Raw genomic sequence first — 19,505 nt, 5'->3', positions numbered from 1 at the left:
TAAAGTGCCAGACACATAGAAGAAGCAATTATCTGAACGTAGGCCTACTTGACCTTTAAGTAGCCTGCCTTATTTCATCTATATAATCAGTGTTATGGCTTCTATAATATAGAAATATCATTTACTATCAATCAATCTATCTATGTATATACTTTTGAAGTCAAACATATTGGAAATGGTTATGTTTTTCTTCTCCCCAATGTGCAAAACAAACTGAAACTATGACCCAAACCCGAACCGTGGGCTTGTTGAACGCTTCACTACCACTATAAAGTTTGAATATGTAGTTATATTGTATAGAAGTAGTGCGTAATATGGAATTGGAACACAGCATGAGTGTGTTTTGTTGTCCGCCCTACCAACAGCTGATAATCAGGAAAAGCACAGATGCAACTAATAACCTTAATCATGGCTTCTCTCCATGTCGGTGTTGCCAGTAAAAGCAGCGTGCATCAAACCACAGCTGTGGAGCTGGAACCACTAAATGGTACGTGGCCATTATTAATGATTTTAGTTATACCTGTGAGTCTATTGTGTTTATGTAACCGTGGCCTCACTGCAGATAGTTAGCAGCTGTGTATAAACCACACCCGTAAAAGGACGCAGTTTAGATTCAAGTCATTTCCTCAAAGTGAAAGCAAAGACGGAGAGAATAAATGTCTCTGGTAGACGGATGACAATGGGAAGCAGCGGTTGTTTGGTCTGTGAGTATCTTTTTGGGGATCGTTGAAGGTTTTATTTCATCATGTTTGGATTTCAGGGCGGTCTAAGTTGGTGAATAATATATCCCAGTAATGTTTTATGTGCATGGGGATATAGAAAGTATTGGTCCTATGTGAATGATAATATCTTTTGTCTCACCACTAGCCAATGATTGTATATTTTTATACACCATATACCATATTATAGCAAGAAATCTATATAATAAATATATAATATTTAATCACCAGAATGTTAAGAGGAAGGAAAAGGCAGCAGGACACTTATTTGGGAATGTAGTTAGTTATGAAAATGTGTTGTATAAGCCTATATATATAAGAAGTTATTGAACTAAGTCCCCACTTTACTGACCAAAAGGAACCAGCAGGGAATAATGTAGTTGTAACATGCGTTTCAGCTGATGAACACAACAGGCTTGGATGATTCCCAGACGAATATGGCTTCATTTAAACATCATTAGCTGCATAACCAAATGACATAATTAACTACAGCTCTGAGACCCGTTGAGATCTATCCATTACCAGTGATGTGTAGGAGGCTCTTTGTTCAGCTTTTAAAGACACTAGGGAGCAGAAATGAATGCGGTTCACTATAGCCAAATGTCACAATTTGACATTGAAATTTGAAGCAACCGAGATCTGACATCTAACATGCGTTTTGTTTTGTTGTTTCGTGAAGTGAGTAACCTATACCAGCAGCCTGTCAGCGCAGGTCAAAGTCTGGACATTTTTCCTACTGTAGCACCGAGAGACCTCTCGTCTCTCTCTTTCACTAGTCCTGCATCAGCGATACACACACATATACACACTGTAAGCATCAATAAAGCTATTAAAGACATCAAACCAAAAAGAATCCACCATCAAGGATTAGATCTCTCTATGCTTTGAGCCATAAAAAAACATGTAGCTTCTATTTTTTTCTTCCAAGAAAGGAATTAGAGGACTTGAACTATATAATGTGTGTAGAGAGATGCAGGGATGAGAGCAAAGAAGTTCAGCAGGCTGACCAACTAAATGATTTTGTGGGTTTACGCAGCAATGAAAAGAAACTTTTATGCCAGATTTGATGTAAAAAATGTTGAATTTGTAGTCTGCATCTTGTCAGAAAGGGCGATAAGAAACTATTTAGTGTTTGTGTGGAAGAGCTGCTGTACATGACAAGGATACATTTCAAGCTGCTCAGTATTAAGTAAAGATGTCATTCCAACATGCTTTAACAAAAATAGTATTTACACCATTTGCAGAGTATTGGAGCTGTGTTCATCCTAAACTCAACACAGATATGTGCTACTTTACCAGAGAGAGTTGAGGCTGTAAAGCAGGAGTCGTGTTCTTCTTCCTCACGTAGGATCAACCATCAATTGCGACAGATGCACGTTATATTTTCTTGTAAACCGAATTGTTTGATCCTGACAAAAAAAAAGATATTTTAAGAGGACTATTTTCAATATAGATTTTATTTTCCCTTTTTTTTTTTAGGTAAACATCAGCATAGCCTAGCATAGGAAATCTAATTAAATCATAAATTCATGAATTTCCAGGAGAAACGAGAGGATCGTCTCTTTGTTTTTCTCTTGTACAGATGTTATTTTGACATCAATGCTGATGTGGGGAAATGGAACAGAAAGAGAAAGAAGGAATATAGTATAAAGTTTATATTGCAAGTATCTTCTATTTTAGATATTATATATATATATAGAAAAACTAAATGATATGATATTGAATGATAGTTTGGAGCTGGACTTTTGCAGAGGAATCAAAACAAATGCAAATGCCCTGATCAGGTTCAGACGTGCCGTGCTGTTAAACACGTGCTGGCATTTTTCTTTTACGGGAACCCAGAGGGCAAACGTTTGAATGTTTCCATTTTAGGTTTACAAATCATTATCGATAAGTTTCCTTTGTGAGATAGTTAGCCTTTGGCTGTGTGTGTTGCCAGTGCAGAAGCAGGAGTTTAGGGAGTACTTTAATACTTTCAGGATTTAAACACCTGATGGATTAATTGTGAATCTTGATTTATTGTCAAGAAATTAGGCATCAGGGGAGATTATCTTTAAAATGACACATTCAATTTGCATCCTGCTAAATTTAAATAATTAGAAAGTTATTGTATGGATTTTCAGTGTCAAAACCTTGATCAGTATTGAAAGAACTGTCTGCATATATTGCGCTGCACTGGCTCACACTGTAGTAACACTCACAGACGCATGTAAAGTCTTCACCGATCAGCTAAATTTGATTTGTTCACTCGAGATTGTGGTTGAGGAACCTTTTTTCCTGGGCTGGTGAGCCCTAAAAACGAACCAAATAGCTGATATTTTGCTTGCCTAATAGATTTAGAAATAACATAGTTGGATAATAAAAGTCACCCATAATAATAATGTGTAGCAGCACCTGAACATGTATAGGACGACTGTTAGTGTTGGAAGGACCTCGTGTTTACCACTCATTCATCACTCTCTTATTGCTATTCATACACTTTAAAACAATAACACACCACAAAGGAGATCCCTGTTTGCACATATTAAAATATCTGAGATTGAATGTAGGACGCAGTGATGCTCGTATCTGGAAAGCCCACATTAAGTATTAAGACTACTGGTTTATGTTTGGATATTTTCAGCAGCCCTTAATGGAAGGAAATCTCAGTTTTGACCAACACAGACATAAAAAACATCTGATTTTAACTCTTTGCCGACACACAGCATCTCTACAAACTTTGATTCCAAGTAGTTTTGTCACACTTGACCACAAAGAGTTAGAAAGGTCTTGTATGGCTGTGTGTGTAAATGCAGCTTTAATGAATGAGTTGGCCCCATCTGAGAGCAGCGTCATGTATCAGTGTTTTCTCCGCCTCTTTAACAGCATGCAGGCGTTAACTAAATTGTTTTGAACCCAGGCAGCAGCGTGGCCTTTAAGCCAGCCTGATGATCCACATACAGCAGTGTTTGAACGAAGGCTTTTCTGTCCCTTATTTACTGGGTAAATGCCATGGCTATGTGGCTGTGTTCTCCACTGGTCAGTAGTGTCTTATGAGTCTTAGTCCACTACTCATGCAAAGTGTTAAAGGGCCTTTTGACAGGATTGAGCTGTTTGTTTGTTTTTGTCGTTTTCTGTCAGAGAGAAAAGTCTGTTGTTATTATTTTGTACGGAGCGAGGCGTTCACACGGAGACCAATTTGTTGTAATATTAGTAGTGACGCTACTGTTAAATGTAGTATTTAATAACAGCACTATTTATGGTCAAAAAAATTAACTAGAGTGTGTTATTGTACTTGCGGTAGCTTTGGAGGCAGGTGGTCATTTTGTAACTGTTCTTTAACATAAGCCACTCCCCCCCTCGACTGCGAGGGATTTCATTGGTTCTGAGGTTGCTAAGTGACACCGGCCCAACATCATTTGGTTTCCTCGGTTACCATTTGTCTCCTCGGTGACGACTGCATGGTCTCACAAGTTGACACTTTTTTTCTTCTTCTTCTTCTTCCTCTCTTTCTTTTTTCTAACGGAGCGTTTTTTTGTTTTGTTTGTTCATTCACTTCATTTTACATTTTAGAAAGGGAAAGAATACAAATGAAATAAATCAGAATATTAATTCAATCACTTTTTCTACTCCTATTTTCAATAAAAAGTGAAACGAAAAAACCAAACAAAAAGTTGATTTGTAAATAAGTAATGTACAGTTTGTATCTGTAACTTGTCAGTCTGTCATTGGTGACAGAGTCTGTCTTGCTTATAACGCACGCTACCAGTAAATAAAAAAAGGAAAAAGTATATTTAGACTGTATGGTCCCTTGAAAGCAAGTTTTAAATTAATATCTGATGTATATTCCTGTAACATTGCATTTTTATCTGAGGAATGATGTTATTAAAAAATTGCAAATAAATTGCATTTCCTACAGCTGTGTTTTTCACTTCCCTTTCACGCTTTGTATTTCAGGTCTTTTTCATCACACTGTATCTGGGTAGACCAGTGCTGATACTCGACTGTCAAGGTACTTTAACCTGCCATTACATGTATATTTTCCAGATAACTGTGATCCACACAGGATTTAAAGACTGAAACATACATCGAACATCAAGTTAATTGTCTTGTTCACCATCACAGCTTTTCTGATGTACAAATTAATGTGTGTGAGAGTATTAACACTTATTTTGCTCAATATTTAACAGTGGTGGAAGAAGTATTCAGATCTTTTACTTCAGTAAAAGTATCAATACTACAGTGGAAATACAGTATATCATGTATTGATTTATATTTTGTATTATCTAAATCTGCAAAGTAACTAAAGCTGTCAAATAGATGTTATGGAGTAAAAAGTACAAAATTTGCCTCCAAAATGTAGTGGAGTGAAAGTATAAAGTAACATAAAATGGAAATACTCAAGTAAAGTACAAGTACCCAGTGGTGGAAGAAGTATTCAGATCTTTTACTTGAGTAAAAGTAGCAATAATACAGAATAAAAATACAAGTACAGTTACAAGTAAAAGTCCTGCATTTTGTTACTTAAGTAACAAAAATATTAGCATTAAAAAAGTACAAGTACTCACTATGCAGGATACTGATGCATTCATGTGTTCATCACTTTAATGTTAAGGTGGAGCTCATTTAACTACATTATATACTGCTGGGTTAGCTTAAATTATAATAATATTATAACCTATTAGTGTACTTATATTTTGTATCACTAATCTAAATTTGCAAAAGTAAGTAAAGCTTTTAAAATAAGTAGTGGGGTAAACGGTACAATATTTCCCTCTGAGATGTAGTGGAGTAGAAGTAGAAAGTAGCAGAAAATGGAAATACTCAGGTAAAGTACAACAAGTACCTCTAAGTTGTACTTAAGTACAGTACTTAGTTACATTCCACCACTGCAATTTAATATGACTTGTGATTCTCAGGCGAAGTTAGTGGTGCAGAATTTGGAGAAAAAGCAAAAAGGTGACACAAAGTAGGAGCCTAAAACAAAACAATGACATCAGTACTGCTGCTAAAATGTTGTAACTGATTACACAATAAACAACTGTGAAGTGTTTTATGAACATGAATGTTTAGGTAGGGTATTATTTATGGCTACATTCTGCTTTCTAACAACGTGTCTTAATAAATAAACTACGTGTCAGGTTTGTGAGTCGCCAAGTGTCTTTTCAGATTCCCCTGCTGGGAGAACTCTTTCTCACAGTTCGGACACTTGAACGGTTTCACCCCGTTGTGGCTGAGCGTGTGTCTCTTCAGGCAGTTCAGCGTGAGGAAGCGCTTCGGACACTGCGAGCACAGGTACGGACGCTCCCCCGTGTGAGAGCGCGTGTGGACGCTCAGGTGACTCCTGCTGGAGAAGCCCTTCCCGCAGTGCGTGCAGGTGTACGGCATCTCGCCCGTGTGGGACCGAGTGTGCAGCAGCAGCTCCCCGGAGGACAAAAACGACTTCCCGCACAACGTGCACAAGTAATTCTTCTCCCCTTTGTGCATCTGCATGTGTCTCGTAATTCCCGCTTTGCTGAAGTTTTTCCCGCAGATGGTGCACAGGTTGGCGGGGCCTTCGTGCAGGCGTTCGTGCTGCTTGAGCGAATAGTTGCACAGGAATCCCTTGTTACACTGGCCGCAGACGAATATCCGTCCCCTCTTGTGGAGCCTCTGGTGCTGATAGTAACCCGACGCGCTGGCGAATCCCTTCTCGCACTGGATGCAGCAGTAAGGGAAGCTGTGGAGCTTCATGTGAGTCTTCAGCTGATTTGGAAGTTCAAAAACCTTTTCGCACATCAGGCATTTGGTTTCGTCCTCTGTGAAGTTTTTGTTGACGGGTCGCGTGCTCAGGAACCTTTTGTCTTCCCCCGTGGGCTCCTTCAGTCTATGTCCGTCCTTGTTTTCCAAGTTGTCCTTCTTCTGCTTAACACCGCTGCCTTTTTGTTTGTGTTTCCTCTTTTTCTCAGAGTTGCCGTCTACTTTCTTCTTTTCACTGTTCAAGTCTTTACTTTCCTGCTGAGCCTTTGCTCTGGCTTTCCTCACAAATATTTTTTTCTGAGTGGGAACTCTTACGTGGTGCTCACTCTGGATGTGCTCCTTTACCTTCCTCTTTACGCGGTGAGCGAATGAACACTGAGGGCAGATGAACAAACGCGACAGAGGACCTGAAAGCATGAAAAACGGCAAGTTAGTAAAATACGATTTTGGACCATTTCTGCTCTGCTACTACAACTGGTTCTGTCAAACCTGATTCTCTTTTTGGCAACGAGTCATCTGCAGTGATATCTGAGCTTTGACTCGAGTCTTCTTCTAAATCTTCCAATGCCGGGGTCTCTTCCTCAATGTCATCATCATCGTCCTCACTGTAAGGCTCAATGAACCTCACTACTCCAGTTTGAGCAGGGAGCGCCAGAGTGGACAAAAGGATGTCATCCTCGCTGCTGGAAGGAGCTGCAGTAGAGGAAGGCATTTAACATTTTACACATAAGAGTCACGAAAGTAAATTCCTAGAGGTTGCATTTTTCGTCAAAGAACAAAAACAAGAAAGCAAGGAAGGAAACAAACAAGAAAAAACAGCCTTTTCGAACCTTAAACTACAAACAAAGCTCTGTTCCTCTTGTCTTTTCTGTTCAACTTACCAGTGCTGAGAGTCCCCAGCTGTCTGTGATGAAGCAGCAGACTCTTCAGGGAAAAGGGTTCAGACAGATGCAGTCCAAATTCTTCAGACACAGATGTTTCAGGGAGCCACGCTGCTGTCTGAGACACAGAGAGAAGACCACAGAGATGCAGGTCGGCAAGTGAAACAACAATCATACTGTATACTTGCAGACCTCAAAGCAAAATCACAAAAAGAAAAAAAATCTAGAGACGTTTGATGTAGTGGCTCAAAATGTACACACCGAAAAACAAGAGTACCTGTTGCAGGTCTGGTACGGGCAGCAGCTGCTCCAGCCTGGACAGGAACTCAGACACCAGCTGCTGCAGTCTTTGGTCGTAGTTAGAGCCGTAGTTTGCAGGAAAAACCTCCTTCAGAAACAGCCAACACATGAGTGCTGTAAAAGGTTGGTGAATCTCTGGATTTTATGCCACTGTGACTAAAGAATAGCTCATAAATGTCCTTAAAACGCTGATGAACATCCCTTTGATCTTTAAGAGATATGTATTTATCACAGAGAGACTCACTTGGAAGAAGAACTCCTTTTCAAAAGGAATATTCAAAAGGTTTTGAACCAGGCTGGCAAAGTTGGTGTAAGAGGTCTTCAGTATTTCACTGCTGGCCTGTCAAGAAGTGGAGAACAAGAAAAATGTTTCAACAATAATGGCATTGCAGATAATGAATTTTGGAGCTGAGAACGATGAGAAGATTTCTAAACGTATGTGTGCTCTCCATGTTTTTTGTGTGTATGGAACAGCTCTGAATTTTCTTTTAAAAAACTCACCATCTGATCAGTGGAGCTCAGTTCGGCGCTGCAGGCGTGGATTTTATCCAGGTGGTTCTGGATGGTCTGCAGGTTGGCGACGCCGTCACCACGACACAGCTCCAGAACTAGCTGCAACAAGGCAAAAGGTGGGAGACAAGTAACTCCAGGTGAAATGACAACGGCAGGGAAAAGACTGATTTCTATTTAATAGAGAGGGCATCAGTATGTTGAAATGTCCATGTATCAGAATCAGAATTGTATTTATTGCCCGGTGTAAGAGGTATACACTAGGAATTTGCTTTGGTTTTGTTGGTGCAAATAAGCAGTTTAATAACAAAGAATAGATAAAAACGTTAGAATAAAATAAGAATAAAACATTTTTTTAAATTCTACCAATATACAATATAAGCTATAAACAAAAATAAACATGATATAAACAGATAGTGCTGATTTTTCCTGCCCTCCTCAAGGTCCTTGAAGTGTACAGCTCCAATAATAAGACACATACTAACATAAAACTACAAAAACAAAGTCATAAATGGTGTTTGTCATGATTTTCCTCCACTAAAAGAATTTCAAATGTGTCCCTTGTGAAGCCACTGAGGGGAAACAGGTACAGTGAAGGGCAATGACAGCACCACCTTGGCACATTCAGGTGTAATGAATGTGAAGAAGGATCACAGTAGAGTAGTTCCTCACCCTTACTCTGAGGCCCAGGATGAGCTGAGCTGTCTGACTGGGACTCAGCAGCTCTGGGACTATCTCTGTCGCCAGACTGATGAAGTCCACCAGCTTGTCATACTGCATCACACTGTGCTGCTGCACCACCTGCCACACGAAGGCAGACATCAGTCTCACTGGAGGGACCAGCAGATGGAAGGAGGCTGGAGGGAGAGGACAACCTGCAAGAGGACATTTAACTGTGTTAGTAGCTGTATTAATGTCTGGCTAACTATACTAGCAGATGACTAGATGAATAATTATCCAAACCTTTGCTTTTCCACGCCATTTCTTTAGTTTAAAAACGTCTAAACAAAGAATAAAACACCATTTCTTTACATTCATCTGGCAGAGCAGCGACATACACTCATAACTTCCGAGTTAAACGGATGTTGTGAAAAGTGACGTCGTGTGCGCGTTCCTTCAAAATAAAAGTTAAATTATATTCTCCTTTTTTTTTTGCTTTCAAAACTTTCTTTTTTTTTTGTCAATTATATTTTATTCAAAGCGAAAGATGTCGATGTGACGCAGACATAAGTGAAAATATACTTTTTTTTAAAAAAAGGACAGGAGGAAGATTATCCATATGTCACATAATATATACAGGTGGTTGTGTGTGCATACTGGGAAATAGCACTTTCTGTCAGTAGATGGCGCACATTTGTCACTCTTTCTGTGGTTTCTGGATCTTGGTTTATTAATTTGAACAGGTACAAGCTTTGGGGGGAGTTTTTAATAAAATAACTATTGTAATTTGGTATCTAATCTTATGTTATATACAACCACGAAGACTATATTGTAGAATTACAATTCCAGGAGCCACAGTTTCTGTATGTGCAATAGGCCCTTTTAATGGAGGACATTTTGGCATGTCACAGTAGGAAAAGCAAAGGTCTGAATTATTTTTATTCAGACCTTTGCTTTTTTATTTTTATTTATGATTTCCATTTAGCTGCTTCAGTTTCAGGGTGCTGGTATTGTGCATGCTGGCTCACTGTCACACTCTCATAGCTTGCTGGAACCAACCAGTTAATGTTATTAGTAACACCTGTGCAAAAGACTTTAGGCCCTATAATGTTTTAAAAATTAATATCCCTATATGAAATAAACTAGAAATATTTGACTCATGTCATCATGTAAGTAATCTGTTTTAAACCATTAGAATATAAATGACTGAAAATAATAAACTTTTCATTAGTTCCACAAAATTCATATTACTTTGAATAGAAACATTGAAGTACAACCATCCAGCTTGAAGTAAATACAAGTTTTAGTATTACACTTTAATGGCAAAAGAACATAGTAAATGAAAGCAAAAGTACCAACAGAAAAAAAATAAATGCAAGTATTCTGTCATAACATACATCTAAATAATAGTTTGTAAAAATACTCAAATTTTTCATTTAATTATACACATGAAGTAACAAACTGTTCCTGGTTTTGCTTAATATCTATGGGGTCAATCATAGAACTTTTTTTTTTTAATTCAGTAGCTCCTGCTACTGCAGGTTCATATGATCACTGGTAAAGGAAACACACCCAGTTTCTACCCGCCCAGTCAGTCAGTCAGTCAGTGGTGGCCAGACAGCTCGCAGCTACTCACTGGAACTGAGCGTGTCTCATCACGTATTAGGAGGAAACCAGCAGCTCGTCATCATCATCATGCTGTCGAGTCTTTAGTTTTACTCACGGAAACTTGGGTTTTTTTTCATATTTGTGCGTAAACTTGGATAAGACGTTTGGATAAGCTGTCACCATGGGAGGAAGACGCAGAGGCGCACCTGGATCTAACGAGGACTACTCCTTTGTCAGCCCGATTGTGAAATACCTCCTGTTCTTGTTTAATTTTATATTCTGGGTGAGTGTTTTTTGATTCTATTAAACACACAGTGGGTAACAGTGGTATAACCTTTATTTACTCTTCTCTGTGCGCAGGTTAATCATTATGTTTCTTGGTGGCAAACCAGATTTGCTGCTCTGGGAGCTTAACTTTTAAACTATTTAAAAGTATTTCTTTCAGTTAAAAGACATTTCTATAGGCTACTATAAAACTATGTCAGACCACCTGTGTTTCCTACTTTTATTAAACCCTACAAGTGTTGGAGCATCCACTGCTTTAGTTGTTCATTAACGTTGGGTTAAAGTGAAACAGTGTTCAGGAAAGAGAAGGGAAGTTAATAACACACATAGCTGACACAAGCACACACACCAGGTGTTTGCTGCTCAGTCACTGGTCAGACACTAAAGTTTATTCTTACTTTAAATCAGGAATGCAGCATTAGATTTCTGTTTGATGGTGTTTTTTGAACTCAGAACTTGTTTGACCCCAAACATGTTGTTGTCATCTCAATCTCAATAACACTGTTTAACACTTCCACTCAGTGGAAACTGTTGTGGTTTCATGTCAGACTAGTTTCACTTCCTTTCATGACATACTCAGTTGCCAAGAAACACTTCATTGATTCATATGCTGATGGAACACAAGTGGGTCGCCACTTCTGGTTGACTGTTGGAAAACCTGCTTTCTGGTTAGCAGGTTTCACACTAAGTGACATGTTGTATTTTCCGATTGCATTGATTACATCATTGGCTATACATTTGTCTGACAAGGGCATTTTGTCTCCCACAATAACATGTTAATAATTATATGACTTGATCCTTTAAAAGTAAAGAAGTCAGTTGAAGTTAAAAGCAAAGCTCAGCAGTGGGGTTGTAAACAAACCAAAGTTCATATGAGTGTGTTTCATTCAGGGTCAGGTGCTCAGGGACTGTAACGTAAGGAGATTTGTGTCTTACAACATTTTTTAAAGCAGATCTATTGTTGCAGATTAAAACTTGTTGGGATTTAGTGGAGTGTGAGGACACATTCTTGTTGCTGGTCGAGCTAAAAATGCTGTAAATGACTATAAAAAGAGAACTAAAATAAGTTTTTATTAAAATCTATCAAGAACATGAACAGACAAGGAGTTTGATGTTTTCAGGAGTGCTTCTTTACATGCTAATATCTGTAGAAAAATTAAATTATCCATTTCCTTTTACATTTTCAGCAGTGTCTTTTTACATAGACCTGTACGAGTGTGTCATCTTGTACTAACAGGACAAGGCTTTGTAAAAACTTGAAAGCTCTTCGACGTGGAATGTGTTGTTGTCATTTCTGTTGCCTCTGGCTATAATGGACTTTCGTGTAGGAAACACCACATCTAACTGTGGTTCTTTTCTAATCTGGAAATGTCATGATGGAGTGTGTTTATGTAGTATGTTATAATCCTGGTAATAAGCTGTTTTGTGAGTTAGTACAATGACGATTAACCAAGTAAGTGAATCAGTTATGTAACCAGTGAGTGCAAGAATGGGATTTAGTGACCACTTAGTTTGAGCATCACATTTCACAAAACGGTGACATTTCATTAGACTTATACAACATACATTATTGCAAAAAAACAACCTGTTTGCTTCAGGTTTATCTGTAAAACTAACCCTTTACAACACTGGCAGACCAATGTAGCGCTGCCCTCCAACCCCAGGAAGGTGCAGTGTCTGTGGTAACTGGATCCATTTCATTCAGAGAGGGAAGAGTGTTTCTCCCTTTATTCTATTGAGACTGAGAGCGGAGCGCTGACTGAAAGGCTCTTTATTTTATTTAGGGAAAGGTACAGATCGCTGCCAGGTCAATTCAGTCAAATGGAAGCAGAGTGGATGTCAGAGTGGCCTTATCTGCATTTCTAATGAAAATGTCCTGTAGTTAATTCACTTGAGGCTAAAAAAAAAGCATCTTAAAAAGTAGCTTTGATTCTATCTTGTCTATGACTCATAAACTGTATACCTGGTGAGTGGTGCCACTCCCTGGACAAGTATCAACATAGAGATGGTTCTTCACCCCTCCTGGGCTGTTTGTGTGGTTTCTCCTTATTATACCCCATGTATAATAATTCAACAAGTATAAATACATCTTTTTTTTCTCCTCAGATAATCTCCCTGGTGATGGTGGCCATCGGTGTATACGCCCGCATGATGAAACATGCAGGTAAATGATCCTTCAGTGATAGAGCACACTGCTTTTTCCTCAGGTTTAGTGGGAGACAGTGGGAGTATTGAGTGTCAGGACAGTGTTTTCACTGCTTTCACTAAACAACACAGCATCCAAATCTGTGTAGTTCAATGTTTTATAAAGGGAATTGAATGCACCAAAGGAAAATAAATGTATTTCTAACAAGAATACTGCCAAAGCTAGAAAAAGACACGAGGATTGCAACTCGATCAGAGTCACACATCTCCTCTGCTCCTCTATTTAAGAAACTTCAGATTCTTACTATTTATGATGTCAGTATTTCTCCAATATGTGTTTTTATTTATAAGATACTTTCTGGTGGGAATATTCCTGAGCAGTTCAAAATCTCAGGTCCATTCTTACTCAACCCGTCAATCTCTAGATCTTCATCCTCCCAAATTCCTCACTAGTAGAGGTCAATTTTTGATAAGATGTAGGGGAACCAAATTAAGGAGTAGCTTTTCACATCTATCAATAAACTGTTCATCTGACAAATGTTTCAAAAGTCGCTTAAAGGGTCATTTAATTTAATTACTGTTTTGTAATTGCTTTCCCCCATGTTGTCCATGTATCTGTTTTTATGTTTTTTATTTTTTCCCACTCACAATGTTGTTTGGTTATGATTTCCCAGAAGTCTTTATAGATATTTAAATCAATATCCTCCTCACAAACACTAACCGTACACTTCCACGCATCATGGACACACACACACTTATCTTTTTTGATATATTTACTGTATTGTTATTGTTGTTATTATATATATATCTTGTCCTAATTGTTTGTTATCACTATTATGTAGTCATATTATTTCTTTATATTAATCTTGTCTCTAGGTGGAGGCTTCAGATTGGGTTTTTTTGCCTCTTCCTGCACTTTATATTATTCATTTTTGTTATGTTGTATAGTCTTAAATTGTGCAAAACAAATAAACAAATAAGCAAATTAAAAATAAACTCAAAAGCACACTTCCATAAATGTTTCCTGTTACTGTTTGAGAGGAATAATTCTGTCATTGCTCTCTCACATCACTCTTTGAAACCCCTATTTTCTTCTTCTTCTGTCTTTTCAGAGGCGGCTCTGGCGGCTCTGTCAGTGGACCCTGCTATAATGCTGATGGTCGTGGGGGTCCTCATGTTCATCATCACCTTCTGTGGCTGCGTGGGCTCCTTGCGAGAAAACATCTGCCTTCTGCAGACAGTAAGTCGTCTGCCAGGCTTTATGTAGTCTACATACTGTAGATGATTTTTTTGTTTTACAGTGTAACAGAGAGAGGCATGCTGCATGACATGCTGTGAAGGTAATAGTGTTCAGATTCAAGCTCAGTCAACATGAGCTACAAAATGACTCACTACAAGTTGAAACAATCATTTTATTTTGAAATTTCAATCAATCAATATCTTTCTATCATAAGCTCTCGCTGTTAGGATTCTTGCTTTTTCCACATGTTTTCTCCAAGTAAACGGAGGTAACAAGTAACAGCTGAGTTTGCGTGGATCTCCTGGAATCTGTCCCCAAATGAATTAACTCAAAACAGATTAATTTGACAGTGTTGTAATAAACATCCCTCTCTCTCTTTCCTCCTCACAGTTCTGTATCTGTCTGACAGTGATCTTCCTGCTCCAGCTGACTGCCGGGATCCTGGGCTTCGTCTTCTCTGATAAGGTAATGAAACGATAATACACAATAATACTGATGCACCTTTTGTCTTTGTTTGTTCGTAGGCTCTTTCTTGGGGTATAGGCTTTGCTTTATTTGTCTTTTCCTGATCGTGAAGATTGGTGAAACAATGCCCTCTCCTGGGCTTTGTCTGTAACTGCTGCAACATTTGAATAAACTCATGAATTGAACAGCAGTTTGCTCACAGATCGGGTTGTTAGATTTGCATTTCTGGTGTTATACAGCCATTAGAAAGACTGGTTTCTTGGGATTATCATATTTGTTATCAAACTGCTGCTACACTGAACAAAAAATATAAACTCAACACGTTTGTCTTCATTCCCCATTTGTCATAAGTTGAAATAAAAGATCCTTTTCTATGCACACAAAAGGCTTATATCTCTCCAATTTTGGCTCACAAATTTGTTAAAAATCTGTGTTAGTGAGCACTTCTCTTTTGCCAAGATAACCCATCTACCTGCCAGGTGTGGCATATCAAGATGCTGATTAAACTGGGTCATTATTAGGCTACACAGGTGTGCCTTGAGCTGAGTCACAATAAAAGGCCATTGGCATCCGGACTGCAGGAATGTTGCCCGTGAACTGAATGTTCATTTCACTACTATAAGCTGTCTCCAATGTCGTTTCTGATAATTTTAGTAGTACATCCAACCGGCCTTATAACCGCAAACCACGTGTAACCATGTTGGCCCAGGACCTCCACATTCGGTGTCTTCACTTGCAAGATGGTCTGAAGCCAGCCACCTGCACAGCTGATGCAACAGTTTGGTTGTCACAAACAAAACAATTCTGCACAAACCGTCAGAAAACATCTCAGGGAAGCTCATCTGTGTGCTCGTAGTCCTCAGCAGGGTCTTGATCTGACTGAAGTCTGTCGTTGTAACTGACTTGAGTTGGCAAACGGTCACCTCTCTGATGGCGTCTGGCGCTTTGGAGAAGTGTTCTCTTCGTGAATCCAAGAAATGCATATCTGTAGTGTGAAATCCATAGTTCAGAGTGCCTAATAAATCTAATAAGTCTTTTTTTTTTCAAGATAAAACTGCACATTTTAGAGCGGCCTTTTATCGTGATCAGCCCAAGACACACCTGTGTAATAATCCTGCTGTTTAATCAGCATCGTGTCACCTGGATGGATTATCTTGGCTCACTAACTAACATGGATTTGAACAAATTTGTGACCAAAATTGGTGAGAAAGAAGCTTTTTGTGTGCATAGAAAAAGTCTTGGATCTTAGATATTCCTCTAAACCATAATAAATAAAGTAATATGTACATTTAATTACAGATAGTAACTGTTAATTAAAAAACAAAGTATTCAAAAACAAGGGAAGAGAAAAAATGGTAGTAGTAATAATAATAATAAAATAAGAAATATAAAATATAAATATATGTATAATAAATTCAAATAAAATAATAATAATAATAATAATAATAATAATAATAAACAAATAAAAATAAATAAATTAGTAAATTAAATTCACACACCAGATTCCTGCAGCCACTTTAACCTACAAGAAGAAGCCCAGTCCATTATGAATGTCCCAAAGGAAACTGACTTAATGTAGTTTTGAGTTATTAACTGTGTTATTCATGTATTATTTTTCTTACATACTCTGACTAATTTTTTCACACTCTGCCAAGGCTCGGGATAGAGTGACTGTGATGATCAATAATGCCATCGTCCACTACAGAGATGACATTGATCTGCAAAACCTCATTGACTATGGTCAGAAAGAGGTAAGGATTTTAGTCCAAATACATACTGGCTGTCATCGTCATTTTGTCATTATAAATACCAGAGCAATACACAGATAACTAACATGTCTTCTGCTCTCAAATCCTCAGTTTGGCTGCTGCGGTGGTGTGACGTACACTGACTGGTCGAAGAACATGTACTTCGACTGCAAGCCGGACAACCCCAGCACAGAGCGCTGCTCGGTCCCCTTCTCCTGCTGTGTCATATCCAAAGACGAGGTCAACCTTCTTAACAAGACTCTCCTGATTACTTTTAGTGTTGTGAATGTCTCATTTATGTGTTTGTCTTTGTGTACCCGAGCAGGACGTTATCAACACCATGTGTGGCAAGGGCATGCAGGCTTTCGAGTACAGTGAAGCAGGAAATCACATCCACACCAACGGCTGCATAGACAAGCTGGTGAACTGGATCCACAGTAACCTGTTCCTACTGGGAGGCATCGCCCTGGGACTGGCCATACCACAGGTAGGATATGGTGCACGGCACACATACCAAGCCTCTAAAGAGTAGAGACGAACCAGCTGGTGAGCCATTCTGTCTGTGTTTTCTCTCTCTTGCAGCTGGTCGGCATCCTCTTGTCTCAGATTTTGATCAACCAGATCAAAGATCAGATCGAGCTCCAGAACTACAACCAGAAGCACCGCTCCGACCCGTGGAGATGACAGAGGCCGGATCAGACCGGATTCTGATGACACAGTGACACCAGAAGATGGGGGGAGGGGGGGGACCACAAATGCCTGAAAAACATCTGTCACATCTGCCTGGATTGAGCATTCAGTATCATTAAAAACACAAGACTAACGTCCAGCCGAAGTGGAGGTCAGTACACACAAAGGAACCAGATGGAGAAACAGGACTCTGTCGCCACCTACTGGACATAAACGGTGCTTGAATTTACCAAACTTTATACAGTAGTAGAGGCAGGGAGGGTTATTAGGTGGTCAGGGTCATATTGACTGACAACTGCAATCAGTATAATCTGTTACAAGTCATTTTTTTGTCAAAGACACCAAATTGGAGCCAGAGTTTATGCATATCTATGTGTTTTTATCAACTGTATCAATGATCCTGCAAATGTTAAGAAACTGAAAAAGGGAATTGCAGTTTTTTTTTTAACATATATTGATTTTGTAGATTTTTTTAAAGAAATTAAAAAATGTCAGACAGTATATCTTATACATGCTCCAAGTATTAGCAATGTGTACCTGAAATTTGCACGTTTTTGTAGTTGAAATACATGCATCAAATAGAAAGGTACTTACAGTCTGGAAGATAAAGCATGAGAAATGAACAAATACTGGTTGTTGTGTAGTTTTGTATACTTTTACAATTCTATGTGTTAAGAGGACTATGCTCATTTTCAGGTGCATACTTGTATTTTGTTTTTCTACTAGAACATGTTTAAATGCTTTAATGTTCATACCAGCCCAGTCTGCTCTGATTGGTCAGCTGGCCCACTCTGTTGTGATTGGTCAACCGAACCGGACTCCTCTCCAGCTCCGCTCTAACTAGCTTTGTGTGATGGCGTGCCAAACTAGCCGCTTAGGCAGGTATTATGCAAATGTGTTACTTGGTGACATCACCACGTTACGGAAGAAAAGACGGGACTTCAAGCGAGGCGTTTCAGACAGTTCAGGAGCAGTGTTTCTGTGGGGGAGAGTAACACCCTTTGGTGTAGACTTTGGTCTTTGTAACTTTGTAGACCTTTTTACATATACGAAAAACTATATAACACACTAAAGGAAAGGGAAAAAAGCACAAAGGCATAATAGGTCCTCTTTAAAAAAGTATTTACCTCTGGGCCTTGTACCGCTGATAGAAAAAAAGGAATAGTATAGCAGTATAATAAGCCTTTTTACATAATGGTTTGTATGTTTGCGCCCATGGTCTGACTTCCCATAATGAAAAAGGCCATGTTAGGCTACTTGGTTGTCCTCCAGGGACCTGACACTGCACATGATGTCATTTCCTCCTCACATTTTAGCCCGCTGATAGCCTGCGTGGCTGCAGAGCCGCTGGGTTTTGTCTCAATATGCTGCCTTTATAAGTAAATGTTTGCCCAAACCGTAGAGGCTCTGTACAAAGTTTATATTCTGTATGTGGCTGATATCCTGTTCTCACCTCTTGCCTTTTTCATTTTTTCTTTTGTAATAATGTTCAACTAATCAGTGGGGAATTCCCAGTTTCCCACTAAAGAAAACCGTTGTGTGAATGCTTGAGGTGCTGCAACGTTGTTTTGTTGATGTGGTCACTAGAACAGGCCAAGTTTGTATTTTGGTTGAGGTTCTCTGACTGTGGAAAGAAAAAAACTTGGAACTAAAACACCAAAAAATAATCTCCCCCTCTCTTGTTGTCTCCATACAGTACCAATTAAAGCTTGATTTGCTCTGACAGCAGAAGAAAGTTCAGCTTCATATATATGTTTTTGTTAGGATTTTGGTTCAGTGCGGTCATAAATGTTTAGTGCAGCTGTAAAGTTCAGTATTTAATCTCTTTTTATCACATAATTTGAGGAAAATATTCCAGGGTTCTTTCAAATAAAGAGCTGAATCTCTGGCAAAAGGTCTAATGTAACTGTGAAGACGCATAAACCAACGCGACCTTTCATCATCTCCACCCACGTTTTCTCTGCCCGGCAAATGAAAACCTGAGTTGCGAGGCATTCCCAGCCTGAAACCTGACGCCTGTAATCTTTGGGAGAGCAAAAACAGTCCTGCATGTTTGACGCAAGTCCGCAATCTAAACATGACATTTCTATGTTAGTTTAAAGCCGCGGTAACTAACTCCCCCTTACTGTGTTATTTCCCCTTTAGCACATAACTAAATCTGCTGTATCACCAATCTGAGAGGTGTGACATGTTATAATTAAGTTAAAACAGCTGAGTATAATGAAAAAGTGACAGTTGTAACAGCAGTGTATGGCAGTTTAGTGTTGTGTTTTAGTGTGTGTGTGTGTGTGTGTGTGTGTGTGTGTGTGTGTGTGTGTGTGTGTGTGTGTGTGTGTGTGTGTGTGTGTGTGTGTGTGTGTGTGTGTGTGTGTGTGTGTGTGTGTGAGAGAGAGAGAGTGAGAGTGTGTGTTGGCCTGGGCTCCTGCACTCTGTGTGTGGTCCCTGGTTTTTGCCTGACTCACTCAGGCGGCCATGTTGCTGTGGGTTTCAAGGAGGCCCAGACACACAGACACACACACACACACACACACACACA

The 19,505-nt window shown here is 39.0% G+C and overlaps 2 protein-coding genes across 2 annotated transcripts; one reads left to right on the top strand and one right to left on the bottom strand.

Annotated features, from left to right (window-relative positions):
- Nucleotides 1-5,120: 5,120 nt before the first annotated feature.
- On the bottom strand, nt 5,121-9,217 carry LOC141762120 (uncharacterized). The gene is made up of 8 exons (XM_074626040.1): nt 9,092-9,217; nt 8,801-9,003; nt 8,120-8,230; nt 7,863-7,958; nt 7,596-7,706; nt 7,319-7,436; nt 6,927-7,130; nt 5,121-6,844 (listed from the first exon to the last, which is right to left on the bottom strand). The coding sequence occupies exons 1-8, from the start codon at nt 9,108-9,110 to the stop codon at nt 5,829-5,831; spliced, it is 1,878 nt and encodes a 625-aa protein (XP_074482141.1). The 5' UTR covers nt 9,111-9,217; the 3' UTR covers nt 5,121-5,828.
- Nucleotides 9,218-10,363: 1,146 nt separating this feature from the next.
- Nucleotides 10,364-18,704, top strand: tspan33a (tetraspanin 33a). Its single transcript, XM_074625019.1, has 8 exons — nt 10,364-10,679; nt 12,788-12,845; nt 13,939-14,066; nt 14,457-14,531; nt 16,187-16,282; nt 16,391-16,519; nt 16,605-16,766; nt 16,862-18,704. Exons 1-8 carry the CDS (start codon nt 10,578-10,580, stop codon nt 16,961-16,963), a joined length of 852 nt encoding a protein of 283 aa, XP_074481120.1. The 5' UTR covers nt 10,364-10,577; the 3' UTR covers nt 16,964-18,704.
- The last annotated feature ends 801 nt before the right edge of the window (nt 18,705-19,505 follow it).

The sequence above is a fragment of the Sebastes fasciatus genome, chromosome 23, assembly GCF_043250625.1.
Source record: "Sebastes fasciatus isolate fSebFas1 chromosome 23, fSebFas1.pri, whole genome shotgun sequence".
NCBI classification, from domain to species: domain Eukaryota; kingdom Metazoa; phylum Chordata; class Actinopteri; order Perciformes; family Sebastidae; genus Sebastes; species Sebastes fasciatus.
The sequence above is the reverse complement of the archived record's forward strand: the minus strand, read 5'-3'. Positions and strand labels throughout refer to the sequence as shown.

Bases quoted from the DNA above. Each gene is read 5' to 3' on its own strand.
- LOC141762120 (XM_074626040.1), bottom strand. The intron at 7,959-8,119 runs GTGAGTTTTTTA...ACTTCTTGACAG, and splicing joins TGAGCTCCACTGATCAGATG to GCCAGCAGTGAAATACTGAA. The intron at 7,707-7,862 runs GTGAGTCTCTCT...CTGTTTCTGAAG, and splicing joins AAAAGGAGTTCTTCTTCCAA to GAGGTTTTTCCTGCAAACTA.
- tspan33a (XM_074625019.1), top strand. From the start codon at position 10,578: ATGGGAGGAAGACGCAGAGGCGCACCTGGATCTAACGAGGACTACTCC. The intron at 12,846-13,938 runs GTAAATGATCCT...CTGTCTTTTCAG, and splicing joins CCGCATGATGAAACATGCAG to AGGCGGCTCTGGCGGCTCTG. The intron at 14,067-14,456 runs GTAAGTCGTCTG...TCCTCCTCACAG, and splicing joins ACATCTGCCTTCTGCAGACA to TTCTGTATCTGTCTGACAGT.